This window comes from Schistocerca nitens, chromosome 8 (genome assembly GCF_023898315.1).
Source record: "Schistocerca nitens isolate TAMUIC-IGC-003100 chromosome 8, iqSchNite1.1, whole genome shotgun sequence".
In the NCBI taxonomy this organism is placed as follows: Eukaryota; Metazoa; Arthropoda; class Insecta; order Orthoptera; family Acrididae; genus Schistocerca; species Schistocerca nitens.
The window spans coordinates 65,815,618-65,838,719 of record NC_064621.1 but is presented as its reverse complement, the minus strand read 5'-3'; the positions used below and the strand labels follow the sequence as shown (position 1 = coordinate 65,838,719).

At 39.3% G+C, this 23,102-nt stretch overlaps 1 protein-coding gene across 3 annotated transcripts in view; it reads right to left on the bottom strand.

Annotated features, from left to right (window-relative positions):
- Nucleotides 1-23,102, bottom strand: part of LOC126199111 (protein broad-minded-like) — a 277,633-nt gene that overhangs the window by 93,640 nt on the left and 160,891 nt on the right. For all 3 annotated transcript variants that reach the window (XM_049935865.1, XM_049935866.1, XM_049935867.1), the window contains exon 4: nucleotides 17,191-17,589. In XM_049935865.1, the coding sequence (XP_049791822.1) occupies nucleotides 17,191-17,589 (399 nt within the window). The remainder of the gene's footprint in view (nucleotides 1-17,190; nucleotides 17,590-23,102) is intronic.

Below are 23,102 nucleotides of genomic sequence, written 5' to 3'. Positions count from 1 at the left end.
TGTGATCCAATGACAACTACGACAGGTGAACTTGGGAACCAGGTGAATGCAGCATGGATGGCTAGACCACAGGACACTGTTCACGCCTTATAAGCATTGATGTCATCACACTTAGAACAAGTTATCAGGGCCCATGACAGATTCTGTGCCTGCTAGACAACAGTACACATGAAGAGCTGAGGTGTCTGAAACGCTAATCATTTCTGCAGAACACATTAATGTACATGTCTTGTGAATGTGATTGCCCTATCTCTAGTTGTTTGAGGTGTTCTGTTTTTTTCTGAGCAAGAGTATTAGTGTAAAACAAAGCATAGTGCTGGTGACAGAGATGCTGAATGAGAGGTGTTTGGCCAATTCCTGATGCCTTCAATGACTACTGTAGCAGAATATTGTCAAGTGAACTTTCACAAAACCCAAAAAATTCTGGTCATATATACAGGCTGTTAGTGGCACCAAAGTTAATGTTCAGTCCCTAGTGAATCAGATACTTAACTCAGTTTTCAAATGTTCCTTTACAAAGGAAAACCCAGGAGAACTGCCCCAATTTAATCCTCATACCACTGAAAGGATGAATGAAATAAATATTTATGTTAGTGGTGTTGAGAAACAGCTGAAATTGTTAAAACAGAACAAAGCCCCAGAGCCAATGGAATCCCTGTCAGGTCCTATACTGAAATTGTGGCTGAGTTAGCCCCTCTTCTAACTATAATTGATCATAGATGCCCCAAACAAAAAACCGTGACCAGTTCTTGGAAAAAGGCACCAGTCTCACCCATCTACAAGAAGGGTAGTAGAAGTAATCCACAAAACTACAGTCAAGTATTCTTGACTTTGATTTGTTGTAGCATTTTAGAGCATATTCTGAGCTCAAACATAATAAGGTATCTTGAATGGAATTGACCTCATCCATGCCAACAACAGCAGATTTCAAAAACATCGATCATATGAAGTTCCACTTGCACTTTTCTCACATGACATACTGAAAGCTTTGGATCTAGGTTATTAGATAGATGCTGCATTTCTTGATTTTGGAAAAGCATTTGACTCAGTATCACACCCACCCTTATTGTCAAAAATTTGATCATATGGGATATCAAGTGAAGTTTGTAACTGGATTGAGGACTACAGTCACACCCACCCTTATTGTCAAAAGTATGATCATATCAAGTGAAGTCTGTAATTGGATTGAGGACTTTTTAGTAGGGACAGAGAGTCATCATCAGATGTACGAGTATCTTCAAATGTGCCCTAGGGAAGTGTGTTGGGATCCCTGCTGTTCATGTTGTACACTAATGACTTTGAAGACAATATTAATACCAGGGCAGTTCAATAAGTAATGCAACACATTTTTTTTCTGAAACAGGGGTTGTTTTATTCAGCATTGAAATACACCAGGTTATTCCCCAATCTTTTAGCTACACAACACTATTTTTCAACGTAATCTCCATTCAATGCTATGGCCTTACGCCACCTTGAAATGAGGGCCTGTATGCCTGCACGGTACCATTCCACTGGTCGATGTCAGAGCCAACGTTGTACTGCATCAATAACTTCATCATCCGCGTAGTGCCTCCCACGGATTGCGTCCTTCATTGGGCCAAACATATGGAAATCCGACGGTGCGAGATCGGGGCTGTAGGGTGCATGAGGAAGAACAGTCCACTGAAGTTTTGTGAGCTCCTCTCGGGTGCGAAGACTTGTGTGAGGTCTTGCGTTGTCATGAAGAAGGAGAAGTTCGTTCATATTTTTGTGCCTACGAACACGCTGAAGTCGTTTCTTCAATTTCTGAAGAGTAGCACAATACACTTCAGAGTTGATCGTTTGACCATGGGGAAGGACATCGAACAGAATAACCCCTTCAGCGTCCCAGAAGACTGTAACCATGACTTTACCAGCTGAGAGTATGGCTTTAAACTTTTTCTTGGTAGGGGAGTGGGTGTGGCGCCACTCCATTGATTGCCGTTTTGTTTCAGGTTCAAAGTGATGAACCCATGTTTCATCACCTGTAACAATCTTTGACAAGAAATTGTCACCCTCAGCCACATGACGAGCAAGCAATTCCGCACAGATGGTTCTCCTTTGCTCTTTATGGTGTTCGGTTAGACAACGAGGGACCCAGCGGGAACAAACCTCTGAATATCCCAACTGGTGAACAATTGTGACAGCACTACCAACAGAGATGTCAAGTTGAGCACTGAGTTGTTTGATGGTGATCCGTCGATCATCTCGAACGAGTGTGTTCGCACGCTCCGCCATTGCAGGAGTCACACGGCCGGCCCGCACGCGGGAGATCAGACAGTCTTGCTTGACCTTGCGGCGATGATGACACACGCTTTGCCCAACGACTCACCATGCTTTTGTCCACTGCCAGATCACCGTAGACATTCTGCAAGCGCCTATGAATATCTGAGATGCCCTGGTTTTCCGCCAAAAGAAACTCGATCACTGCCCGTTGTTTGCAACGCACATCCGTTACAGACGCCATTTTAACAGCTCCGTACAGCACTGCCACCTGTCGGAAGTCAATGAAAGTATACGAGATGAAGCAGGAATGTTTGAAAATATTCCACAAGAAATTTCCGGTTTTTTCAACCAAAACTGGCCGAGAAAAAAAAAATGTGTTGCATTACTTATTGAACTGCCCTCGTAGTAAAATCAGGCTCTTTGCAGATCATGCAGTTATCTGTAATGAAGTACCATCTGAAAGAAGCTGTATAAATATTAACTCAGATCTTGATAAGATTTCAAAGTGGTGCAGGGATTGGAAACATGCTTTAAATGTTCATAAATATAAAATTTTGCACTTCACAAAATGAAAAAATGTAGTATCCTATGACTACAACATCATTGAGTCACTGTTGGAATTAGCCAACTCTTACAAATACCTGGGTGTAATGCTTTGTAAGGATATGAAGTGGAATGAACACATAGGGCGAGTCGTGGGTAAAGCAGGTGGTAGACTTTACTTTATTGGTAGAATACTTGGAAAGTGCAATCAATCCACAAACGAGATCTTACAAACCACTCGTGACCAGTTCTAGAATAATGTTCAAGTGTGTAGGACCCATAACAGATAGGACTATCAGGGGATGAACATATACAGAGCAGGGAAGTGCAAATTGTCAGAGGTCTGTTTAATCTGTGACAGTGTGTCACAGATTTATTGAAGGAACTGAATTGGAAGACTCTTGAAGACAGACATAAAAATATCCTGAGAAATACTATTAACAAAGTTTCAAAAACTGGCTTTAAATGATTAATGAATATTCTACAACCATATACATATCCTCTGCCATGCATCTAATGGTGGTATGCAGAGTATAGATGTAGAATCCCTTTCTAGCACACAGTTTTAATGAGCCAGAAGGTTTTGTACTATTCTTACGGTTCACTTTTCAAAAATAATGCTTTATTTATTTTAATTGTATTTCCTGTCTGCAGAAAAGCAATATAGCATCAAATTGAAACAAGGTCAAAATAAGAACAGTAGCTTTTAAATTTTCATCCATACTCTACAAATTAGAGTGAAGTGTATGACAGATGATACTTCCCATTCGCCGGCCGGAGTGGGTGTGTGGTTCTAGGTGCTGCAGTCTGGAGCCAAGCGACTGCTATGGTCGCTGGTTCGAATCCTGCCTCGGGCATGGATGTGTGTGATGTCCTTAGGTTAGTTAGGTTTAATTAGTTCTCAGTTCTAGGCGACTGATGACCTCAGAAGTTAAGTCACATAGAGCTCAGCCATTTTTTGAACTTCCCATTTACCCATATTAGGAGTTCTTCCTGTTCCATTTGTTTAAAATTTACATGTAGAAATATGGTTTAAATGCTCCTGTGGCACTGTAATTAGTCGTTATTGACTTGATGACTCCTGGGGGAGTGACGCGTAAAAGGTTGTAATATGTTCCTTGATTCTTTGCTTAATAGCAATTCTTGAAATGTTGCAGGATACTTAATAGCTAGCTTCAAACATCTGCCAATTCAGCTTTTTTCACATTTCTATTACTCTCTCGCATGAGTCAAACAAAAATTCCATGGTTCATGCTGCCCCCCTCCCACACCTTCCTTTTAAAGCAGTCTCCTTTTATAGACTGATTGTATTTTCCTAGGATCAGAAGTCTGCCACCTGCCACAGATGAACATGTACCATTATTCCTCTCGATATCCTCACAAATTGTTACAACCAAGTATATTTATATGAGTTGATTGATTCCAGTTGTGACAGTCATGTTGTAATTAGAATTGAGTCCAAGTCCAAAATCAGGTTCTTATTAAAGTACAGCACTTGACAATGAAAGCAAGTTTATTATCTACATGAACATATAACCAGAACATAAAAGAACTGACCTCATGGACAGAGAGTGCTGCTGTTTATACAAACAATGAATATTCTTGAATTTACAAACATAAGAAATTTCTAGAACCTTCCAAAACTGATAAACACAAAATAACAAGTACACATTAATGTGAGCACCACCTATGTTTGACATCAGTGTGCAATAACCACTCACATACAGCAGCTGCCAACACTAGCAGTGGAGAGAATATAAAGTGTGTCAGGAGTGTGCGGAAAACTGTGCAGTTGTTGTTGTATTGGGAAAACAGAGCAATTTACCTGATGCCCAAAAGGTAATGATCATTGGCTTTTGGGCCAAGGGTGGAATTATTTATGAAATAATTAAGTTTGCAAACCATTTACATGATGACATGGGTGAACAACAGTTGCAGAGATGTGTACAGACAAGTACACATTCAACAGTTGAGCAGGTGGCCACCCAGATGATCCAAGGGGATACAAACAGTTTCTCTTCAGTGATGGTCCAGTGAATGTTGCTATGTACAGGCCTCAGCAACAGGTGCCTGGTTTGTGTACCTACGCTGACTGCTGTTTACTGACAACAAAGGCTGAAATCTGCATGTCAATACTGCAACTAGAATGCACTGAGTGGCAACAGCTGGCCTTTTCACATGAATCAGTTTTTATACTCCATTGGACAGATGGCTGTTGGTATGTATGGCATGAAATATCTGAAAGCAAACACCATGCAACCATTGTTGGAAGGGTTTAGGCCAGTGGAGGGAGTGTTATAGTTGGGGGAAAGTTTCCATGGCAAAGTGCATCAACAAAAATACCGTATTTACCCAAGCATAAGACAACTCTGGTTATATAAGATGACTCCCATTTTTTTAAGAGGCTTCTTGAAAAAAATTATTTTTAATGAATTCTGACTAATCAAAATCACAAACTTTTTACTGGCATAAAGTTTCAGCCTGACATGTTGGCATATGTTATATACAGTAGAGTCCCATTAATCCGAACTAATTGGGACTGGACCTAGTTTGGATTAGCCGGAATTATGGTGACGAGTTTCTAGAATGAAGTATACCAAGCAGATAAGTAGGTACACCATGGTAACAAATGGGAACACGTGAGGGAACAATAGCTCACTCTCACTCCCTGCCCTTTTTGTTGTGCATTATTGAGACCTTTGTAGTGTCTGAGGTCAGTGCACAGCCAGTTGGCTCATAAAGCACTTAGTTATGTTAGTTATCGATTGCTGACACACATAACAGTTGTATTCATTCAGGTGTAGTGGTGTATGTATTTTCATTATGAGTAAACAGAACACACAATGTTAACGCTCAAAGAAAAACTGAACGCTATGAAGCGGATAGACAATGGTGAAAATGTATCTAAGTTGGCAACAGAACTGGGTGTTTGTACAGTAACCATTTGTAATTGGAAGAAGAACTGAGTGAAGCTTGAACAGTCCTGTGCAACGTCTTCGGGAAAAACACTCGAAATTTGGCAGACTTTGAAACAGTCCCAGTACAAAAAAGTGGATGAAGCTCTTTACCTTTGGTTTATGCAGGAAAGAGAAAGGGGAACTCCTTTGAGATGAGCACTGTTTCAGGAGAAGGCTGTTTACCTGAACAAGTTAATGAATGGTGATGAGTCTTTTAGTGCAAGTACGGGTTGGTTGGACAGATTCAAAAAAGTCATGGAATCCATCAGCTAACAATTACTGGAGAGAAACTTTCTTCTGACCATGATGCAGTGAAGGACTACTTGGGTGTGTCTGAAAAAATTATGAGAGAGGGAAAGTATTCTCCCCAACAAATTTATAATGCTGATGAGACTAGCCTTAATGTTAGGGCATTGCCAACAAAAAGCCTGGCATCAAAAGCAAAAGATCATGCTCCTGGTTTTAAAATGTGCAAAGATCATGTGACTTTATTAGTATGCAGCAACACTGCTGGTAATCACAAGCTACCTTCAATGCTGATCGGCATATCTGCTAGGCCCAGATCTTTTAAAAACTGCAACATGAAGTCCCTGCCCATGTATTATCGCAACCAGAAAAAAAGCACGGATAGATTGTAAGCTGTTCAAAGAATGGTTTCACGGCCAGTTTGTTCCCTCCATTCGACAGTTTTCTAAGGAAAATTATTTGGCTCTCCATGCAGTCCTATTCATTGATAATGCGCCGTCTCACCCCAGCACTGAGGAATCATGTGACGGAGAAATTGTGGCAAAGTTTTTGCCGCCAAATATTGCACTGGTTCTACAACCGATGGACCAGGCGTACTGCAAACATTAAAACAGATTTACAGAAGACAATTTTTAAGAATGCTGATGCAACATGACAGCATTCCTTTAGTGGAAAAAATAATAAAGACCTATGTGAAGGATGTTGTTTATTGGGCCGCTGAGGCATGGCAGAATATTTCAGAAAATACTCTGAGAAAATCATGGAGAAAACTGCGGACATCTCTTGAATTTCAGGACAACCTAGTTGAAAATGAAGAGGAAAAAATCTACTACAAATGATACAGACAGTCAATGGATGTGAAGAAGCTAGTGAAGGAGATGTAGATTAGTGGATGGCAGCGGATGGGGCTGATTTAGTTGCTGGTGTGAACCATACCAGGAAGAAGTGGACTGCTGTGATGGAAGTGACAATGAGCCTGAGAGCGACAAAGGAGAGCTGGTGTCACACAATGATGCAGCAGCCCTTCACCTTGTGCTACATTACTTAGAGCAACAGCCCACTGCTACACCTGCTGATTTGATGTTTATGAGATGATGGCGCAACTATGTGTCATACATTAGACTTTCTTCATTATGCCAAAAAATAATGACTGAGTTTTTGTTATCTAAAAACTAGGGATAAAATGTCCGATGTATTTTAGTAAGTTTGACAGCTTTTCTTTCATTATTATGCATTGTTTAAACCTAATTTTTTCTTGCCAATTTTTCTAATACACATTTAATGTACTGTGTAAATTAAAATAGTTTGTATGAACACAGTTTACTGCACAGTTTTCCATACTTAGCCTAACATTTCTTCATGTTCAGGTTAACCGAATGTTCGGATTATCGGGGTTTGGATTAGTGGGACTCTGATGTATTCTAAAGCTGGACCATTTATTGTTTGCCTGCAATTTGATAATATAAGGAGAAATAAAATAAACAAAAAGAATTGGTTAACATTAATTTTTATCCTCATAATCTGTAAGCCAGTTATTTGGGGTACCACTGTTTTTAATCACCACCATCATCCTAATAACACAGCTGTGAAACTTATTTGACTGTTCTCTCTGAATATATTGTGATTTCTGAGGTTGTGGTTATGGTTGTCCTGAGAATACAGCTGTTTCTTGCTGAACACATATTGGATTTCCCTTCTCTACTGCTGTGAGAATGTTACAATGTTTCTTGCTTCCAAACATATCATCTGCCCACCCCTCTGTCATTGGCTGTGTAGAAGCAGCACCTGACACATCCCCTTTCATTCCCAGCATACCTCACAGTGAACTTGACAACACTGCTGCAGTATGCTACTGGGCCCTGTGTAGACTCTTACTGTCTCCTGCAGAAATGTATACTATTGGTGCATATTTCTCAAGTTTTGATGTGAATTCAAATGGATCTGGACAAACTGTAGTTTAAACATGGTATACATTCATAAAAATTCAGCACTGCGCAAGGTGGTGCAGTGGTTAGCACACTGGACTCGCATTCGGGAGGACGGCGGTTCAAATCCATCTCCAACCATCCTGATTTAGGTTTTTTGTGATTTCCCTAAATCATTTCAGACCAATGCCAGGATGGTTCCTTTGAAAGGGCACGACTGATTTCCTTCACAGTCCTTCCCTAATCCGAGCTTGTGCTCCATCTCTAATGCTCTAATGACCTTGTTGTCAATGGGAAGATAAACACTAATCTCCTCCTCCTCATAAAAAGTCAAATTTCTTGGTATAGATTCCCTTGGTTGGCACCATGATGAAATTTGTTGCCAATTCACCACTGCTCTTCCCACACTCATCCTACTTTTCAGCTGATCTGATGTCACTGTTCCCCCTCCAACATTTGCACAATGCTGTGCTTGATCAAACATTGGTTCAAATGGCTCTGAGCACTATGGGACTCAACTGCTGTGGTCATAAGTCCCCTAGAACTTAGAACTACTTAAACCTAACTAACCTAAGGACATCACACACAGCCATGCCCGAGGCAGGATTCGAACCTGTGACCGTAGCAGTCATACGGTGATCAAACATTGTTTGTAACATCATCTAGGGTGTAGGTCACACACAAGAACACCAACTCACATGTAAATAAAAGATGGTAAGCACAGATCAGTCCAATTCTCGAACTTTTGCTCACCCTGTGGTCTCGTGACATCTGTCAGTACTATCTCCATGACTGGTCTTGCAGTTGAAATTTATTCTTACAATAGAAATTACAGTCAGTTTAACATGATTTATTTCAATATTTTTAGACATTTAATTCTGGATTAACTTTCTTTCTTGCTTCATCTGAATGTCACCATCTTGTTCTAAATCTGATTAAAAGGTTGTAATGTTTTTACCCTGTATTCTAATACAGGACAGTGACAAATTTCTCATTTGCAACCCACTTGGTAAATCATTACAACTCTCATAACCAAATAAAATACTGACCTGTATTTAGAATCGAGCAGTGTTTGCTGGAGACCAACATTTAGGCCTTTCAATATTACCGTTACTTAAAGAGCAGCATAAATGTTTGTATATGGTACCCATACATATACAAGAACTTTTATTGCAAACCTGTTCAAATACTACAAGAGCTTATAATATCTTAGAATTTAATGCTATGTCCTCTTGTAGTTCACAAAATTGTCAAATTTCAAGCAGATCAGTCAGTTCCTAGTTGCCTGTGCACCTCTTGCACTAGTACCCTGTGAAACAAATTTCTGTACAATGCAGTTTATTCATCTCATAACATACAGTTACAAATCAAAGATTCTTGTACTGGAAACATGTGAAATTACTCAAAAAAAAAAAAGAAAAAAAAGGTTATAATAAGTAACATATTTCAGCTGGCATTTCTGCATTTAACACATGAACAGTTTAACAAGAACATATATAACACTTATGGTCATTTTGCAGCTTGTAATACAATTTATACAATATATTAACAATTTATTATACGCCTGCCAGGTTAGCCAAGACCGTTAATGCACTGCTTCCTGCCTCGGTTCGAATCCGCCCAGTGGCTTAACGATGGGGGCCAGTGTGCCGGCCAGCCTGGATGTGGTTTTTAGGTGGTTTTCCACATCCTGCTAGGTGAATATTGGGCTGGTCCCCATGTTCCATCTCAGTTACATGACTCGCAGACATTTGAAACATGTCCGCACTATTCCATGGCTTACACTAGACACAGACAGTTGGGGTGGACACATTCCATCTTGGGGAAGGGGGGAGGGGGGGCAGGATGGTATGGGGTGGCAACAGGAAGGGCATCTGGCCACCCCTTCTAATTAACACAGCAAATCTGGTTATCCATAACAGCAGACCCCACAAGTCGGGATTAATGCTTGGAAAGAACTAACAATTTAATATAGAATAGATAACCTTTATTGTTTCTTTTCCTTTCAAATTTCCAAACAGTCCTGCATGAATTCTTCAATTGAATAATAACATTTTTCCACTAGTGTATTGAGTAAGAATCTCTTTAGTGGGTTAAACTTCATATTTAACAGATTTGTGTTATTTAATTTATTGTAAACTCTTAGTCCCATGTACAATGGTGTTTGAGCATAAAGTTTTAAATTACGAGAGGGAAATTTGAAGCTGTGTCTGTGACAAGCACTGTAATTGTGGTTAAAATGAAAATTGTCAGCTGAATTTTGATTTTGCATATGAAAATAAAAATTATGATTCTCTTGTGAAGTGTAACTAATCTCGGGCTGTTCATAGAGTTTCCCCAGAAAATTATTCTGTATCGACTTATAGACTCAAAGCAGCTGTGGTGGACTATCTTCTTGGTGTCCATAAGGGTGGGACCAGATAAGACAGTCATTTCATAAGCTAGGCTGTTTAGTTTGTTTGCTAAGAAGTCTACACGTGCCTTCCAATTTAAATTTTTGTCAAGGTTTAGACCTAGAAATTTTACATAACTTGCTTCAGTCATTTCCTGATTGCCTTGCCCTATTTTTATGGCAGATGATGATGTTTTAGGACTGAACTGCACTAACTGTGTTTTTGTGACATTGAGTTTTAATCCATTGTGCTGAAACCATCATTCTACATTTCCCATTATATTTTACACAGTATCATGAATTTGTTCTAAATTGTCACAACTAAAATGGAGTGAACATCAATGTTCAAAGGTAACTCATTTATGTACATCAGAAAAAGATACGGTCCTAAAATTGAGACCTGTGGGACCACTGTACAAATTTTTTGCAGTCCGAGAATGAATTTTTTCCATTTGAATTTAGAATAACTCTCTGTTTTCTTTCTGACAAATGATTTGAACCACTGCATGCCCTGTCCATGACCCTCTACCTATCTAACTTGTGTAGTGATTGACCAAATCAAAAGCTTTGGTCAAATCACAAAATATACCTGTGACCTTTTTACCCTTTTCTAAAGCAGAGCTTATCTTTTCAGTGAATTCCCTGATAGCATTTATTATTTTTCCCCTTTTGAAATACAAATTGATTTTTCTATAAGAAAGTTTTCAAGATGTTTTGCAACGATCCTTTCTATCACCTTAGCAAAACCTGGCAGCAGGGATATACGGCAGCAATTTCCCGTGTCATCTGGCGAGCCTTTCTTGAACAACAGTCTTATTTCAGCATATTTTAACACATCTGGGAAATATCCTTCCTAAAATGACTGATTAATAATTTTAGCCAATGGATGAGAAATGATGTTATAAACAGCCTTGAGTACAATGGTTGGAATTTCATCCCACCCAGCTGATTTCTTGTTTTTTAAAATCTTCTACATCTTTTGGGATAATTCTTTTGAATGTTTTAAAGCTTGCATTTTGTTTTCTATTTACAAAGTTGACATCTACCTTGTCCTGGTGGGCTGTGATATCTACTACTAATTTTGGCACATCTATGAAGAAATCATCGAAACAGTTTGAGATTTTAAAAGTGTGGTGTCACCGCCAGACACCACACTTGCTAGGTGGTAGCCTTTAAATCGGCCGCGGTCCGTTAGTATACGTTGGACCCGCATGTCGCCACTATCAGTGATTGCAGACCGAGCGCCGCCACACGGCAGGTCTAGAGAGACTTCCTAGCACTCGCCCCAGTTGTACAGCCGACTTTGCTAGCGATGGTTCACTGACAAAATATGCTCTCATTTGCCGAGACGATAGTTAGCATAGCCTTCAGCTACGTCATTTGCTACGACCTAGCAAGGCGCCATTACCAGTTACTATTGATGCTGTAAAACATGTACCGTCAAGAGCGATGTTCACCAATTATGGATTAAAGTTAAGTATTCCAGCAGCTATGTATGTTTTTTGTTAGTCTCATTTCCTTGACCTGTTCCAGACCTCACGCCAGCCTGCGTGAGCTAAAACGCTTGCCTTTCAGCTTCCTCTCATAGTGGGTTGGCTGTCTTGCCAATCCACAACAAAAAGGATCTATAATTATACGATTTTTAATTTTTATTTGGACAGTTTCTTGGCACTTTTTTTTTCTCCCTGCACAATTTTATTGAATGTATTCTTATATCCCTTTACATACCCCACAGAGTCAGCATTTTTATTATGTTTTAACTCATTGTGAAGCTGTCTTTTCCTGGCACTAGAAACTTTTATTCTTGGTGTAATCCAATTTATTTTGTTGGCCACTCTCTGTTGCCAAGCTTGAGGGGGAAAAGTTTCATTGAAAATATCTAAGAAACAGTTTAGGAATGTTTTGAAATTTTTTTTCACTTGACACACTATTATCTAGAGGCCAGTTTATAGTTCTCACTTTATAAGAAAATATATTTACATTCTCTTAGATAAAGATCCATTTAAAACATATTTTCACATATGCTGGTTTTCCTATTTTTGGAAGCTCTATGAGCGGTGCTGAATGATCCGATATGCCTAAATCTAAACAGAATTTGATGCCATCCTCAAACATAAATTGTCAGAATATTGTCAATAGATGTTTCAGAGTGGCTATTCCTTTTAGTACATTCAGTGAAATTTAAATTAAAAGCATATTTCTGAATTAAGTCACAAACATTTACAGTGTCATTATTATTATTTAATACTTTTATATTAAAGTCTGCTGGAATTACAATTTTTTTCTTTCTGTCTTTCTAATAAACATTGAAATCTGGATAAAAATAATTGTGTTACAGCACTTCCAGGAATTCTGCAAAGAGATACATTTACAGAATTTAAACAATTAGCTCCACAGCTCAACTTTCAAAATTACCTTCCTCATTCAAACAATTAAATTCATTTCTCTCTTTGAAATTTATTGAGTCATTTAGAAGGATGCAGCAGCACCCACAAGATCTGTTACCTCTACAAAAACTACTGGAAACTGTAAAATGTTCAATTTTGTTAAGGATCTCTATACTGCCTTTTGTCAGGCAATGTTCGCTTAAACATACAATTTTTAAATTTGAACATTCTGAAAGCAGAACCTGAAGTTCATCAATTTTTGAATAACTTGGGTTACAAAAATCTGAGGCTATACCAATTATATTAGAAAATGTTTATCGCTATTTTGAATGCTTTTAAATAATTTGTTGCAATATATCTATACTTTTTATTTTCAGTTGATTCTTTTCTTTTAACATCCCTTCCACACTTTGTCAGTTTCCCAGATTATCGATGATTTTGCAAATGTCCAAAAACATTTGACTCAGAGTTACTGAGCCTAGCCTATTTAGATGTACCCCATCTATACCCAGACATTTGTTACTTATAAATTTGTTTTGGTTTATAAATATAGCACCCAGCTTATCACATTGGCCCCTAATTCCATTGTTTATTTTATCTGTGTGTCACTCACTGATCTCCTGTAAAAAATACTACTTATTACCTGTCTTTAGTTACTACACAAAGATTTGGCAGTACAAATCAAGTTTTGAGATTCACTAATGATTTAGGCCTCACTGCTGTGTCGAACAGAGTTTGTCGCAATATGCATGAATATGCCCTTGAAATTTGATTTGACACCATTTTGGTTAGTAGCAATGGTTTTTGAATGGTTGTTTAGTTGATCCAGCCTAATGCCTGGATGCACGTCATCTTTTGAATTTGGCACAACGATATTTTTAAGTAAGGAATCTCCTATGAAGAGAAATTCTTCTTTTCCATTTGCTTAAACCTTACTTTGAGGCTTAATTTTCTTTTTCTTGTAAGTAACACTGCACCACTGGTATTTATTTTCTGAGTTTGTGCTGTTTGACTGCAGGCCTATCATCACAAACTGATTTAGAAGCATTTGTGGATCTTGTGAAATATCACTAAGTTTGCCAAAATTTTTGTTTTCACATTGGACTTGCTCTAAAGTCACTATGTATGCATCTGTTACTTCATCTCTTTGCAAATTGGACTGATTTGGATTGATTGTAAACCTATCACTCCACGTGGTCTTGAGGTTATGTTTTTCACTTTCACGATTCACGCAACTGCATATTTTGCGATTCTTCATATCAGTGTTTTCTTTCTTGAGTAATAATAGCTCTGGTTTTAGAGTGTTAACTTTGTTTTGCAGTCCTTTGATGGTGACATCTTTTGTTTTCACTTCCGAAGCTAGTGACAATCCAGAAATGACCAGTGACATTGTCATCAATGAATTTTAACGATATTTTTGTGCACTTTTCGTGCAACCAAAAGTTGCATTTCACACACAGAATACCTTTTACCACACATTTTAAACATTTTTTACACAATGAGCCACTAATCTTATTGTTTTTCATGAGACTTGTTCCACTGCACTGTTCTACAGATGCCATGTTTCCTTCTGTATCAAGCACTTCAGCATATCAGGAAATCTCTTGTTTGTTTGAGTGCAAGTGTCGTTTGCTTGAACTATGCTTCCTAATTCTTAAAAATAAATCTGCATGAGATCTCAATAGCCAAAGCTTAATTTGTAAATGTAAAACGAGCCCTATATCACTTTATTAAACAATGTTAATCTCAGCAACCATAGATTAATCTGCAAGTTTAAGAAAACCCAGCATTTTTCAACTGACCATTTTGGGAATCATCTTATAATTGAGTAAATATGATATGCATATACCCTTGTGGGCTATGTCCACTTTTAAATGCAGTTTATTTCTCCTCGGCACAATGGCATCTACTGTCAGGACAGTGCAAGATGTCACACAGCTCACACTGTACGAGCATGGTTCAAAGAGCACCTGGATGAGTTTACTGTACTTCCCTGGCCACCAAACTCCCTGGATGTAAATCCATTCGAGAATCTGTGGGACCACATCAATCAGGCTGTTCACACCCTGGATCCTCAACCGAGAAACCTAGCACAGCTGGCCACGACACTGGAGTTGGCATCGCTTCACGTATCTGTTGGTACCTTCCAGAACCCCACTTGCTCTTCCTGAATGTCTCACAGTGAACCACACTGCAAATCATGGTTATTCAGGCTTTTGACAGGTCGTCATATTAATGTTACTGGACAGAGTATTTGTTGGTGGTCACATTTGAACTGGTGACCTGCAGCAGGCCAGCTAATGATGTTAACTACTTTTCTACACTGCATGCAGCAAAGCTCACAGCTTTACACCCTCTCCTGGAGAAACAGTGACCTGCTATTTTACTGGAGGAAGAGCAACCCACTGTTTCAGAAGATCTCACTGGAGCTGACTGCGGAACCCTGTATCTAGACTTTGTCAATGGACCTCTGTATGACAGTGCCGACAGATTCTCAACTGTTATATTCTCTTCATTATGGCAAGCACCAAAGGCAGAACTTTCCATTGAGGTTTCTCAGCTGTTAAGCAGGTCTTCAGTTTCGTTAAATGAGACCTCAATCCTGGTTCTCTTATGACTGTAGTAGTACTTTGTACAGAGAACATGGATGATGTATCTGCACTTTTGAAGGGTCACAATTCTCAACTGCATATGTGATATTTGACAAGCAATGAAGGATACAATACAGTGCAGAGTAGCACTTTAGTCATCCAGGTTGTATCTCATTGGCTGGTGCTTGGTGTTATTGTGCTTTTAGCTTTTCTTCTTGGTGTCCAGGGTCCATATGTGAGCTACCTGTGTTGCTTCATGAGTTCTGGTGACTATGTGTTTCATGTATCATCCAGATCAAATGGGACATTGTTGTTTCAGCCTTGCAACCCTGTACAGAAACAACAACGTGAAGCCTGTAGTGTCTTGCTTTGCCATATTGCATGTGAATGTGATAATGAACAGCACTGTACTCCAATCTCTCTGTTAAACACCAATGTACATCAGCAGCATATCTGCTAATATTTTAGTAAAGCATTCTGTGACACCATTCATCTATGGGGCTTGGTAGTTGTCATCCTGTGGTCGATGCTGCAATGTGAAATTACCTCTGGCACTAGCCTTGACTGGTAAATTTTCCATAATCAGAGATGATCACAAATGGTGTCCTGTGCTCAAAAATAATATCTTCTCCTAGGAAATTTACAATTTCTGGGGATTCTTCAGCTGGAGCAGCTCTGGTGAAAGCATAGCAGGTGAGGTAGTCATTGCAAACCATTAGTGGTCACTTCATGTTTGTCAACTTCAGGAAACCCACCAAAAGGTCAGTTGCTGCTGCTGGTGGAATTAGTATCAAATGTCCTGAAGGGAACTGTGCCACATACTTTCATCATTAGCATTCCTTACAGCATCTCACATAGTGTCTATTGGATTGGTAGAGAGCTGGCCATTGATACCTATGTCTGATTGTGTCTAGAGTCTCCATAAATCCCACATGACCAGATGTAAGAGCATCATGGAAATAGTTCAGAATATCTGACCATAGATGAGTAGGGATAGGAAGAAACCATTTCTACTCCAATGGATCATAGTTCCTCTCATAAAATGATTTGTTTGTTAGCTGGAATTCTTCTTTGGTTGGTCCTTTCTTCATCAGGACTTCAGTGGTTTTCAGCACTGCTGGATCTTCCTTCTTTTCAGCAGCAATGTCATTTAATGCAGTGATGACTGAGGTAAAACACGGCCACCGCTTGGTCAAGTGTCAAGGTTGATATTGGATTACGGAAGATTGGGGTCTGTCAGATTCCTTGCCACTGTGGCATATACACATCAGACGGATGCTGCATACTGTTGAAGATCATTACCATGAACACCAATGACAAACCAGACTGCAGTAGCATAACAAGTTGTCAGTCATGGAAGACTGTCTATTAAAATTACACAAAATGGATTACAATCCTACTAGTTCTCACACAGACTTCCAACTTCTGAAATAACCTACTAAGATTAGAGTAAGGAACTGGTCATTGATGTCATGGTAGTAGCTACATCCTTAGCAAGGCCCTGGAACCTGCACATAGTTTGATTAAGAACGCACAATGAACTGACATTGGGGGCAGGTGGAGCAACGGCAGAAATGCTTCCAGCAAGCACCAGAGGGTGTGAGCTACAGACCAAGTGACCAGTAGGCAGGAAGAGGTTGGGGTCCAGATATCACACTCAGCGCAAGGTTGGTGGGAGAGGGGAATGTGCCACAAGTGCCACAGTAGCTCCTGGATACTCAGTTAACCAGCACAGCCAATGATGGCATGGTGGTCATTTGATGAAATATTGTGCCCATTGTAATGACACCCAGCCATTCACCCATGAACTATTTTGTCATAAATTACATGGGAGAAGTTGATAAACATATTATTCACACTATCTATGAGGCTGTAAAAGAAAGATAGTGTTTTTCATTAACTTACGTTTATATGTTTTTCAGATGATGCCTTAAAAGCTCTGCGTACTTGCTGTAACCATTGACTGTCATGCAGTCCTTTATCTTGGAGTACCCTTTGTAACTCACTGTTATCTTCATATTGGCTAGTTTCTTGGGATTCAGGTGATGGAAGATGCCTTTGAAAGTCCAGAAAAGGAACTGTACTGAGTTCAGCTACAATGTCATCACTGGTCCTCCTGATTTCATTGCAGGATACAGCAATACATTCATTTGGTCCACTTGGTGCATAAAGGCGAAATAGAATACAATGCCGTAAGAGACTGCACTTGTCAACAACAATGTGCAACTTATTAGGTTTCAACAAATCTTGATTAATATCACTCTTTGCTCTAGCATTTTCCTCTTGCAGCTGTAGAAGCTTGCTCTGTAAAAAGAAAATACAGTTTCTGTATTTGCAATAGAAGATAACACAAATCAAAACCAAATATAAAACTCCAGTTTTTCCTAGCACACACAATAATCAATTAAGTTATGAGCCAATATACAAAATGAAACTATCTGTGTTTACTAATATTTTGCCCCTGTGCTTTGAAGACATATTATGAGTGAGGCAGAGGGTATACAAGGCCAATGCACAAAATATTAGTGGGACATGTTATTTACACCCAGTGGTTGGCCAAAAATTTCAATGACAAAACCAAATAACTATGAACAGATAGTGTTTAAGAAAGAGTTATGTTCTTGCCAACATAGCACAGATCTGGAAATTGTTTTCTGAAGAAGAAGTGCAATTTAATAAAAATGTAAATAAAGAGCCATTGTGGTCACAATTGGTGGTGTCCTCTCATCAAGGGTCTGAGTAATCTGCCTCCTTTCTAACCTTCCCCAGTCCATTTCTCTGCCATCCTGAGAAAGGAACTAACACTTCCAACAGCTGCAATGGCTGTTTCTACTTTTCTGTGTGTCTATCAGCAGTAGTAATAATTTCACCTGAACGTATGATCTGGGTAGCTGGTGGTTTATGGTTTTGTTGGGCGGATATTCCTTTTGATACATACATTTAAGGACAATTATATTTATAAATTTTGCTCAGAGGAGTAAATAGAAGGATGTGCAACAAAAACAAAATTTCATAGTAACTCTCTATTGAGCATTCAACAATAATAAAAATGTAGTGGCTACTTGTGATTTTTGTACAGGCTTTCTTAAAAATTATCAGTGAGAACTTTGATAGTATTATGAGAAGGAAAGATTGCTACACACCATATAGTGCAGAAGTTGAGCCACAGATAAGCACAACAAAAATACTACTAAACATGTAAGCTTTCTATATGTGACATAGGCTTTCTGGCGTAAACTGTTGATGAAGATTTCTTGGGTCTCCAGCCGGGTGGTAGCATTGAAAGACATTTTGAGAAGTGTCATATTACCCACCTTCTGGCGAAGACTTCACCTGAAGATGTATAGTATGACACTTCCCAAAACATCTATCAATGCTACCACCTGGCTGGAGACCCGAGGCCACAAGTCCAATAATATCGATGAGAAAAAGGAGGACACTTAATACGGAGCCCTATGGAATGCCATTCTGCTAGGTCTGTCGAGAGTTGAGGGAAGTTCCAACCTAAACTCTGAATGACTGGTGGGACAGGAACTGACAAATAGAAGTTGGAGGGATCCCTGAGGAGCCCACTAATGGAGAATAAATAGGATGAGATGGCACCAAGCTGTGTTGTAGGCCTTACAAAGATTGAAGAGAATTGTGATAAGATGGTAGTGTTGAGAAAAGACCTCCCAAACTACCATTTTTAATCAGAGCAGATTATTGACTGGAGATAGTACCTCCCAAAAGCTGTCACAGAGGAGTAGGTCAAGTACAACTGCAGCTGTTTCAACACTTTGCAGCCTACAACATTTTGGGGGTTGTTCAATGGTCATATTTCTTTCCTTGGGTTGACATAAGTATCTTGTGCATCTTTGTTAAGCCTCCCTCCCATGTATTTCAACTTTCAGGTTTTGACCACTACTGCAGGGTATAAGTTCTTTTGTATGGAGCACCAACCTACCCTGCACATCTTTGTTAAGCCTCCCTCCCAAATATTTCAACTTCCAGGTTTTGTTCACCACTGCAGGGTATAAGTTCTTTTGTATGAAGCACCAACCTACCCAGTCCTATCAGCAGTGGCTTGTAGAGCTATGAGGCATTACTGCACCTGCAAATTTGTGTGTCCCTGTGGTAAGCGATACACAGATGCCATGTTGCAGAACACTAATGTTCAAAATGTTACTATTATCAGACCCTTTGCTTGAGGATGTCACTCAAATAAAGGCTTAGAAATTGTTTGACGCTAAAGAGCTGGAAATGATGCTGCCTGTCAGTCTTGTTTACAAAGGGTCTCTGTTTCTTCCTGGCATTGTAAACAGTGGTTGTTTTGGTTGCACACCCATGGAAACCACATAACAGTGGCATCATTGCTACATCTCTCATGATGTAGATGCTTGTCATTTCTGCAAACAAAATGTTTGTTTTGTAAAAAATTGGGCACATCCAAAACATTTGCTCAAAGAAATTATGGTAACTGTCTGTTAACATGACTGCACACGGTTCTGAGCCAATGTATGTCCATTATGTCAATGTCAATGATACCGTGCTCCTCAACTCTTTGCTTCAAACCCCCAGTTCAGATCTGCTACAGCATTTCCTCTATGCAGTAAACTTCCCAGCATCCATGTGCACATACATGAGCCAAAGAAACTTTTCATTCAGCTGCTTATTCAGAACCAGGATGTCCAATTGCAGCTGGATGCTGGGGTTGTATCACTGATCAGTAGGTGCACATTTGGGAAGCTCACCTCTCCATGGCTCGAACCTCGAGACAGGCCCTCAGCACATAAAATGGGATAGCATTGTCATCACTGGCACTTGTCTTCTACAGATACAGTAGAAATCTGCATCTAAGGTGTTTTCAGCCATGGTACTTACTCTTACTACAGTCCTAACATATTTGGCTTCTGTAATTGGGTAATCACAGCACCCCAAAATCACCAATAATGATTTTAGTGGAAGTACTGGACCCCCAGGCTTTTGAATCATCATTCACCACTTATTGAACACAATATGAGCTATACATAAAAAATTTCAGAATTAAAACAAACAATGAACTTTAAATGGAAATTAAAGGTTCTCTAAACACAAACAAAGTTTATGACTTTAAAGCAACTGTTTGATAATATAAAACTTTCAGATAGAGAAACAATTAATTTAAAAGAATTTCAAAAGTTGTTTGAATAGCTATAATAACAACCCTTCAGTGGGAAAGAGATCAGGAAGTGACACTTCATTTCATATGAACCAATTAATAACTGTTTTAGCAATTAACAAAGGGTCAAATGAATAATGACAATTCTAAAAATTTATTTACAACAGATAACAAGCCCCAAGGGGTGGGAATGATACTAATAATAATTTATGCCTAGAAAGAACAAGATGATAGCAATAAAGGGTAAGAACTTGATTTAGGAAAATGAGGGGATCACAACTCCTGCTTATTAAAATAATTTTGAACAATACTGATAATCACTATTAGTGGGGACAAGAATCCCCCATACTGTTAGTGAATATAATGGGTGAAATTCTTCATGCCCAATAGCATTTTTAGGAAATCATTGTCATTTCAAACTTAGAAATATAAAAAATAAACAATAGTAAAAAATATACCAACCTAATTACACGACCTGAAGACATTGTAATATAGTACATAAAACCCTTTTCTTTAAAACAGGATTTAGTGAACACTTTGAGAACACAAGCTATTAAAGGAAACATTCCAAAATTGTGTTGAACACTTTGAGGAATTGTACAAAATGGATATAACTTATCCTGTATATGAATGCTGTGCATGGAATGGGCTCTGATGACACCACTGCACACAATGGTAGACACAGTTAATGCTTCACTGGTGTGACCGCTTGACAGCTGCTGGAGAGACAAACAGTGGACCGCTATGTGCTTGCAAAACAAGGATCAGGATCCCCAACCATGCTTGACCACTCACTTCTGCACATTGTAATACAAGGCCCAAAAGCAATCAAATTTAGCACTGATACAAGGAGTGCAGAAACCTAACATGAACTAACCTAACAGTCATTGCTTATTCGATGCAGAGACAACTCGCAAAAGTCCACAGAAAATATCTGGCGGAATAACGAGGCTGTCGAATATTACAATATACTGACACTGATAACAGATTTTCAAGGTAACAGTGTCAGTGAAACAGTTCAAAACCTAGTGTGGATAGCTTGAATTACTGTTCAGCACCACTCTGAACTTAATGGATTGTAACACTGACTTGTGTAATAAATCATGAATATGAATTCAGAGTTCAGGTGCAAACAGCAAACTGCACTTAAAACAATTTCAGGGTAAACACATCTGCAACTATAGAGTCCAGAAAACATGTTCAAATAAAATGAGGTAAGCACAGGAAAATCACTTTAAAACATTTCCGAGAGTCCAAGTCTGACACTATAAATTCTCCTGTTGTCAGATAAGTGAACCAAGTCCACATGGCAACAGCTGTCAATGTCCCCTCAGTGCTTAGGCACCCCAGCTAGTCCACACCACAATGCAAGTACTGATGATGATGCTGAAATCAATGATCACTTTTCGAGGCACTTGCTAGGCCCATACTGCTCTCATCTCTTTCCAATGAACGCTTTTGTCCCCATCAGAGTGTGCCACCTTGTGCTTGAGTTGCAACCAATGACCAAAGAGGGAAGGATCAATAACTGGAGAGTTTCCATGCTCAGCAACAACTTGGCATCTTCAACCCAAATCTCAGATAATGTGGCAACGATAAACTCCTACAACACCCACAACAGCATTGTGGAGCTCTGTGACAAATATCATCAGCTTTGTGAGGACTCTTTGGGTATGGTAAAAGACTTTTCCACCCACTTTACCATGAAATATACCACCCAGCCACAATTCATGAAATCACAAGAAGTTCCCATGCCACTAAAGAGGAGGTTGCGGCAGACTTGCGAGATATGGGGTTATTATGCCCATCTCCGCCAGTCGGTGGGTGTTGTCCCTCATCATAGTCAGAAAACCCAACAAAAAAACTCCACCTTTGTGCAGATTTTAAGTCCACGGTGAATGCACAGTCCATCATATATCCATACACTCTCCCTCGCCCAGAGCAGTTAAGGGCAAATTGTAAAGGGAAGTATTCTTCTGGAATATTGATTTCGGGGATGCCTATTTGGAGCTCCCATTGGATGATGTGATGTAATCCTTCCCTGTCATTAGCACTCACATCAAGCAGTTCTAGGATCAGTGTCTACCCTTTGGCAGTGCTTCTGTCCTGGCCATCTTCCAACATTTTTTAGTACAACTGATATTGAAAATGCCCATCTGGGTGACATTGTCATCTTGGTCAGTACTCCAGAGGAGCACCTCTGGAACCTGGAATGCCTCTTCCAAATCCTCAATGAAGCAGGACTCAGATGAAACTGGGAGCAATGTGAATTTTTCTGCACCCATATTGAACAACTCAGTCAGTTCATCGACTCCCACAGTGTTTATCCTTCTGTTAAATACTTGGAAACTATTTGGGAGTTCTCTTTCCTGAAAAATCTCACCAAATTCCAGGCTGTTCTTGATGAGATCTCATATTATTTCACTTCATACCTAATGCTGCTCAGATCATGACACATTTACATGCAATCAAGCAAAAAAATATTTCCTTCATCTGGCCACCTGAGCAAGAAATAGCTTTCCAGACATAAAAAAAAGTCTTGCTTAGTGACAGATGTCTAGTCCACTTTGACCTGTGAAACCAGTAGCCATCATGGAGGATGCCTCATCTTATGTTACTGAAGTGGAGCTGTTGCACAAGATTGGTGCCACAAATTGCCCAATTGCTTTTTCATCTA